Source organism: Cebus imitator, unplaced genomic scaffold (assembly GCF_001604975.1).
Source record: "Cebus imitator isolate Cc_AM_T3 unplaced genomic scaffold, Cebus_imitator-1.0 Scaffold93, whole genome shotgun sequence".
Classification (NCBI taxonomy): domain Eukaryota; kingdom Metazoa; phylum Chordata; class Mammalia; order Primates; family Cebidae; genus Cebus; species Cebus imitator.
In genome coordinates, this window is record NW_016107408.1 from 5,242,061 (window position 1) to 5,249,863 (window position 7,803).

The 7,803-nt window shown below is 58.5% G+C and overlaps 1 protein-coding gene across 7 annotated transcripts in view; it reads left to right on the forward strand.

Annotated features, from left to right (window-relative positions):
- The first annotated feature begins 600 nt into the window (after positions 1–600).
- Positions 601–7,803, forward strand: part of SLC16A5 (solute carrier family 16 member 5) — a 28,418-nt gene continuing 21,215 nt past the window's right edge. For 2 of the 7 annotated variants that reach the window (XR_005201430.1, XM_017535705.2), the window contains exons 1-2: positions 601–803; positions 5,932–6,178. Coding sequence is in view for 6 of the 7 variants with exons in the window: in XM_017535705.2 (XP_017391194.2) it covers positions 5,980–6,178 (199 nt within the window). In the remaining variant the exon portion in view is untranslated. The other 5 variants (XM_037741031.1, XM_037741033.1, XM_037741032.1 and 2 more) reach the window with 5 other exon arrangements.

Sequence of the window (7,803 nt, forward strand, 5' to 3'; positions counted from 1 at the left end):
GTCTTGCTCTGTCACCCAAGTTGGAGTGCAGTGGCACAATCTCGGCTCACTGCAACCTCTGCCTCCGGGTTCAAGCGATTTTCCTGCCTCAGCCTCCCAAGTAGCTGGGACTACAGGCACCCGCCACCACACCCAGATAATTTTTATACTTTTAGTAGAGACAGGTTTTCACCATGTTGGCCAGGATGGTCTCGATCTCTTGACCTCATGATCTGCCGCCTCGGCCTCCCAAAGTGCTGGGATTACCGACGTGTCCACAGCACCTGGCCAACTCTGTACATTTTAACTAATGCGCAAGGGCTGCCCGGGTAGGGGAAGGGTGAGAAACCTGAAAAGGGCCTGTAGTTGTGACGACCTCATGCACAGGTGCTGGGTGTTCTCTCACCGGCTCCCAGGGCTGAGGGGTCGGCCTGCTCCCCTACATCGGACTGCCTGGACCCCCACTGGCAGGCGCAGCCCTCAAAGCTCGAGACTTTCATTGGAAGGGTTCCTGGGCTGGGAAAGCGCGAAAAGAAGGGATCCTCAGCCTCGGCCTCTGCTCCTTCCCCACCCCATTTCCCGGGAGGTGTGGTCTCTTTATGGCAAGTTATCTCCGCCCCAAGCCCGGGGCCGTAGACCCTGAGCGGGGAAACCAGAACCCCGAAAGAGGGCATCCGGGCTGTGCAAATTTCAGACACGCGAATGTCCCACGGCGCCTGCGGCAGGAGCCGGGCCCGGGTGCTGGACGGTCCCCGGCCACGCCCGCCGCCCCTCCGGAGGCCTGGCCCCTTCCCCACCCGACGGAATCCCGGGGAGGCTGGAAGGTGGGTCCCGCCCGCGCCGCCCTGGGCCCGCCCTCTCGGGCCACGGCGCTCGGCCCAGTCCCAACATCCTCGTCGCGACCGGCCCGGGCCGCAGGACGCGGCGCCTGGGGGAGCGGAGCTGCGTCTCCTCTGGGCCCTTGCGAGAGGGTGAGCGGGCTCCCCGGGTCCCACTGCCTCGGAGGGGTTCCCTCCTCGCCCGGTGCCCTCTAGCGCCGTCGCAGACCCCCTGCCGGGGCCCCTGGACCCTTCCTGTCTGGGCAGGCTCAGTGAGGATCTAGAAAAGTCTTCCTGTCCCAGTCCTGGTGTGCCCCGGGGCCTGGGTGATGACCTCCACGCCCGAGGGCGCTCGGACTCCTGGCTCGGCATTTCAAGGCAGGCGCAGCTGGGGATCCCAGCAGCCCCACTCGGAGGGGCTCTGCCCCAGGGTGGGTGGAACACCCCAGTGGAAACCAGATTTCGAGGCAGGACTGCGGGGATGGGCAGGGCGAGAGTATGGCATGAGGTCTCCGTTGCCTGTCCCAAACCCTTCCTGGTTCCTCAGGGAATGTGGGGGGACAAGGGAAAGGGAGAGAGTGACTTGCCCCAGCTAGTCCACCTCTGGGGCCGCCTCCCTCCTCCCCCAGCCAGCCACAGGGTTGAGGGTTCCTCATTCCCAAGGTCAAGCCTGCCCTTGGTGCTCTCTGCTGGGCAGGAGCCCTTCTGCTGCCTGCCTGGGTCCTGGGCTCCAGCTGAGGAGCCTGCCTGATGTGGGATCTGGGGAGGGCGGGGTCCCCAGGGCCTGCCTCATTTCCAGCCGTAGGCTCTTTCACCATGGGAGGAGAGGAGGGAAGACGAAAAGGAAGTCCCCTCGGCTCTGGACACCAGGCCCCTAGCCCCAGACCCCTGCCTGAGAGCATCAGCCCTCCCCTGTGACTAGGCCTTCGAGCTCCAGAAACAGAGAAAGGATTCCCAGGGCCTATCAGATGAGGCGCCCTGAAAACATAGGCTGGGCTTCTGTGAGATGGGAGAAGGACCAGAAATATGATTTAAATTTCACCCTGCTCACACACCCAGCTTGATGGCACTTGGCTATAAAGCTGGTCTCATTGGGCCTAAGGGTCTCTGAGAGCTGAGCTTGGCAGCCCCTGGGGCCCAGCCTCACCCCTAGTCCTGGAAGTGAGAGTGAAGCATCTTGCACTGTGTCCCTCCTTGCCCAAAGCACACACCAGGCAGTGACCATGACTCATGATTCCCAGTACAAAGAAAAGACCACTTCCCAGCTGGGGCAGAGGCCAAGTCAGAGCCCCGACCCCATCGCCTCTCTGCCCTGCTTGAGTCTGGAATGGACCTGCCTGCCTGGAAGCTGCATTGCCCTTGGTCCTGGGCCTGCCCGCCCCCTGGGGAACACAGGTGGGTCACATTCCTGTCCTCTTTTGTGCTCAGCCAGAGGGTGGGTGGGGGTTCATGAACAGGTTCTGCTCATAGTGTGGAGGGGGGTGGGGGGGGTGGGGACGACAATAAACAAGGGGATGATCCACTCCAGTGCGGTGTGGAGACCGCTATTAAAGTGGGAAAACAGGTCGGGCACAGTGGCTCACGCCTGTAATCCCAGCACTTTGAAAGGCCAAGGCAGGCAGATCACTTGAGTCAGGAGTTCAAGACCAGCCTGGTGGACATGGCAAAACCCCGTCTCTACTAAAAATACAAAAGTTAGCCTGGCATAGTGGCACCTGCCTTTATACAGGCACCTGCACCTGTAATCCCAGCTACTCCGGAGGCTGAGGCAGGAGAATCGCATGAACCTGGGAGGCAGAGATTGCAGTGAGCTGAGATTGCACCACTGCACTCCAGCCTGGAAGACAGAGCGAGATACCATCTCAAAAAAAAAAGAAAGAAAGAAAACAGGAAGGAGGCGTAGCCCAGCCTGGGGTAGACGTCAGGGTAGCCTCCCAGGGATGCTGCTAGGGCTGAATCTTCTTTTAAGACTACTCAGGAGTGGTAGTGGGAAGCAGGGAAAACATAGAACAAGGAGTTTGATCAGCACCTGCCTGTGAACAATCAACTGAAATAACTCACTACCAGACCGGCCTAAGGGCTGAATTTTGAAGGACGAATCGGCTTCTCTCTGGCTAAGAATTCCGGAGCCACAGCAGCCAAGGTCAGCAGGAGAAACCGCTTGCTGGGAGGGAAGGCTGGAGAGCCGTTTGGGCATCTACACCGTGTATCTGAGCTGGGACTTGCTGGGAGTGGGAAAGGAGACCAGGAAGGCCAAGTCTGCAAGGGGGATCCCAGAGGGAGGTGGGGGAGGGGGGTCCTCAGACCTTGGCCTAAGGGCTTTTTTTTTTTTTTTTTTTTGGAGACAGAGTCTCTCTCTGTTGCCCAGGCTGGAGTGACACCATCTCAGCTCACCACAGCCTGCCTCCCAGGTTCAAGCGATTCTCCTGCCTTAGCCTCCCAAGTAGCTGGGCCTACAGGTGTGTGCCACCACGCCAGGCTAATTTTTGTATTTTTAGTAGAGATGGCATTTCACTATGTTGACCAGGCTGGTCTCAAACTCATGACCTCATGATCCACGCGCCTCAGCTTCCCAGAGTGCTGGCATTACAGGCGTGAGCCACCGTGCCTGGCCTAGTGGCAGGGCTTCTAGTGTGCAGAGGTGCTTGGGGGGTTCCTGGGCTCGGATTGGCCTGGGGCCTGGAGAGAGGACTTGTTCAGGAACAGCCAGCCCCACTGAATGGTTCTGGAGGGAAGGTGGAATTCAGAGTGAAGGTCACAGAAGCCTGGGCAAAGTCCCCAAAAACAGTGCCCCAAAAAATGGATGCTGAGAAAAGCTCTTCTCAGAGAAAGAGACTTCTCCATAGACTTCCCACCAGGGCAGGACATGGTGGAGCAAGACCAGGACACGGACCAGAGCTGGACATCGGGGAGAGGGAGCGGGGCTGGGGTCCAGCCTCCAGGCCTCCCAAATGCCGCCAGGGTCTCGGGGCCTGGGCATGCCAGGGCTGGGTGTCAGGGAACAGGGAAAGGCAGGAGAAAGCCAGGAAGGCTGTGGCCTTTCCGGGAGGAAGAGGTGAAAGTGTCAACTGGGAGAGCGGAAGAGCTGGGGTGGAGGGGCAAGCTAGGGAGCAGGGCTGGAAACTTGACATTGGGGCAAGACATAAGATCAGGTGGCGCCCGTGGCCTTTCCGTTGGCTGAAGGAACAGAAATTCTGGGAGAGGCGAGGGCTAGTTTGCTGGAGAAGCCCCATCTGCTATGTTTCCCAACCTGAAGCTAGGCCAGGAGGAGGGCCAGGCTGGGAGGATCTCTAGCCAGACGTCCCATGCAGAGGGCAGGACAGCAGGCAGTGCTGCACCCTGCACAAAGGTCACGCACCCTCTCACCCCAGGCTGTGATGAAGGGGACACTCACCTTGGCAGGGCTCCCACGCTCCTCTGGGAGGGCGGAGGATTGGAGACTGAAAAGGAGGCAGTTCAGGATGGAGCCGGCTTAGGTGCGGCTTTAAAACTCCTGGTTGTGGGGGAAGTGGTGGGGTGCTGGGCTTGGCAGGAAGAGGGGGTTTCATATTTCTGGTAGTTTTCCGAGTTTCTCCGGATCTTCCCAGGACCTGGAGTGAAAGAGAGGGAGGCTGTGGAACAGCAGCTCTGGGATGTGTGGGCTTCACTGAGGTGGAGACTGCTCCAGGTAGCGTCTGCTGCAGCCTAGAGCCCCCAAGCAGTGAGGTCTGGGGGGTGGGCAGGGCACAGGAGGCAGGACTCGAGGGGGTTGAAAAAGGGGTCCAAACTTGGGAGGGGACCTTGGGCCTTGGAGGCCAGGTGATGGCAGCTTCTGTGATGAGAGTGGCCTGGCTGGTATTCAGCGAAGATGGGACCGGCTGTACCTTGCTGAGCCAAAGATGTGAGACGTGTGTGTGTGTGTGTGTGTGTGTGTGTGTTCGCACATGTGCATGTTTGCATAGTGTGTGACTGTGTGTGTCTTTGTCTAGCGTGTGTGACTCTGGGTATGTCTGTCTGTACATGTGCATGGGTCTCTGTGTTTCTCTATGTGTAATTGTGTGCGTCTACCATGTGTACCTGCTTGTATGCCTCTGTGTGTGAGTTCATCTGCTTGCATCGTGTGTGACGGTGTATATCTCTGTTTGCGTAAGTGTCTACGTGTCTGTGTAATACAGGTCTGTCCCTGTCTCTTCGTGTCTCTGGACTTTTTTTGTGTCTATGTAAGTGTGTCTTTATATGAATTTGTGTTCCTGTGTGGTCTTTGTGTGGGTCAGTGGATATCTGTGTGTGTGTGACTGTGTGTGTCTGTGTGTGTGCATGTGTCTGTATGTCTCTGTGCTTGCCTGAGTGTATGCTGTGACTATGTCCGTGTGTGACTGTGTGTGTGTGTATGTGTGTGTGTGTGTGTGTGTGTGTGTGGCGGGGGTACACAGAGAAGCCCTTGCAGGCAGTTGATCATTGCTCAGTGTGATCGCTGAACTTGAGTCTTAGCCTTGAGCTCTGTGTTGCAGGGTGATTGCAAAGGGGCCAGTGGGAAAGGTTTGGGGGTGTGGGGGTGGGTGAGACCCAAGCCTTCTCCAAAGCTGCTGGTTGGGTGTTTGTTAAACTCTTTTGTGTACACTCTGTGGCTGCACCCAGCACCGGCCTGCTCACTCGGGCCTTCACAACGGCACCAATAGTAACTTCGCTGCTTCTGAGGCATTGCAAAAGCCTGTGTTCGTATGCAGGAAGCCTGGGCATGAGTGTCTGAAATGTATCCGTGTGTGCATTTGGGGATGTTGGGACCACACTTACCCCAGAGGTCTGCTGCATTCTACAAGCAGTGACTGAGTGGGCCAGGAGGTCCCCTGCTGACTTCTAAGTGATGTGACAATTAGAAGCAATTGCACCCCGTTGCCTGGTGCCACCTGCCCTGCCCCATCCTGTCTCTCCTGTCCTTCCTGCCACCTCCTGCCAGGCTGGCTCTGGGAAGTGGGTGAAAGGAGATGCCAAGGCCAACGCGTGGGCCTCTGGCCACCTCCCAGGGGCGGTGCCCCTCTGTGACACCTGGTACTGGGGCATAAGGAAGGGACAGCCTCAGCTGCCCGGAGAAGGTGGCAGGTGGGCCAGGAGAGACGGGCAGCCTGCATCAGGCTCCATTCTATCCCCTCCCCAGGCAGTGGTCACAGTGGCAGTGAGGCTGTGGCAGCATCAGCAGCAGAGGATGCCCCAGGCCCTGGAGCGTGCAGATGGCAGCTGGGCCTGGGTGGTGCTGCTGGCCACCGTGGTGAGCCAGGGCCTCACCCTGGGCTTCCCCACGTGTATTGGTATCTTCTTCACTGAACTGCAATGGGAGTTCCAGGCCAGCAACAGCGAGACCTCTTGGTTCCCCTCCATCCTCACGGCTGTAGTCCACATGGCAGGTGAGTGGCCTGGGGAGGCGCCAATGAGAAAGGCCTAGGGGTGGGGAGGAAGCCACAGCCTCCCTGACCTCCTGCTTTCCTCTCTCTGAGGCCACAGGCTTTGCCTCCTGGGTGAATTCCTAAGATTTCACCTGATTTCAGTGGGGCCCCTGGCTGGAATCCAGCTGGACTGGGCTGGAGCTCAGGAGAGATTGCGGAGAGTTGGGGGAGGTGCCTGGGAAGCAAAGACAGGCAGAGCCTTGTGTCCTTTGCTTGGGATCAATCCAGACATAGACGTAGGTGTGCTGGGGTGCTCAGTGCCAGGCTGGGAGGAGCACTGGGGCCAGCCGACCAAGACTCTCCTGCTTTCCAGCTGGGCGGTCTCTCTGAAGCTCAGTTGCTTCCTCTGCAATCCGAGGGTAATGCCCGTCATCCCGCCCAGCTCCACATAGAATAGCAGGGAAGACCACTGTCTTCCCTGGAGGTGCTGGCAGCTGGGAAATGTAGGCAGCTATGAATGGTTAATATTTTGGAGACCCTCGCTGGGGCAGGGAGTGGCTTCAGGACAGGAAAGGGGATGCAAGGAAAATACCAGGAACAAGAGGGGTACAAGGCAAAAGCCTCATCTCTCCCGGGACTCCCTGTGGGGAGGAGGTTGCAGAGTTGGGGTGATGGAGGAAGGCAGCCCCTGCCTGCCTCTTCTCCTGGCTCTGTCACCACAGGCCTCAGAGGGTCCTGTTCCTGGCTGGCTTTTCCAGGAGCCTGACTGCCTCCCCCTGACCCTAGCGTTGGGAGCGGGGCAGAGGGAGGGTTCTCTGCAGTAGCCCTGGACCCAGGGACCTGCTCTCGTCTCCTGGGAGCTCTCCAGGGACACTGCACAGACCCTGGCCTTGGAGGAGCCCAGTGGACAGGAGCCCGAGCTGATGGCCCACAGCTCTCTGCAGGCGTGTGTGTTTGCTGGCCGCAGCTGCCCATCTCCCCGGCTACCTCCCGGCCACTCCCTCCACTTGCCACCAGCAGCCTGCCAGGTCCTGCCCTCAAACCAGGAGGGAGGTCAAGCTGGGAGAGAGCACCACCTGGGTGAGCTCTGAAGCTGCCTCATGGCCTCTGGCCTTCAGGGTTGGGGCAGGGAGTGGGGGGATCCCAGAGGGTGTCTTCTCACACAGGCAGAGCATGGCATGGGCCAGGGGCTAGGAACCGGGCATCTGGTGGGGAACCTACTCCCTAGCCGACTCTGGGCTCACCACCCCCTAGCAGGCATCTCAGCATCTCCATCGGCATGGGATTCCTGGCCAGACAGCTCCTATGTACGCATACACTTGCATGAGCCCGTGTTCATTCGGAGCACTGCAGACATTTTATTTTGTTTATCTTTATTTATTTGCTTATTTTTATTTATTATTATTATTTTTTTAAAGACGGGGTTTCGGCCGGGCCTGGTGGCTCACGCCTGTAATCCCAGCACTTTGGGAGGCCGAGGCAGGTGGATCACGTGGTCAAGAGATCGAGACCATCCAGGTCAACATTGTGAAACCCCGTCTCTACTAAAAATACAAAAAAAAATCAGCTGGGCATGGTGGCACGTGCCTGTAATCCCAGCTGCTCAGGAGGCTGAGGCAGGAGAATTGCCTGAACCCAGGAGGCGG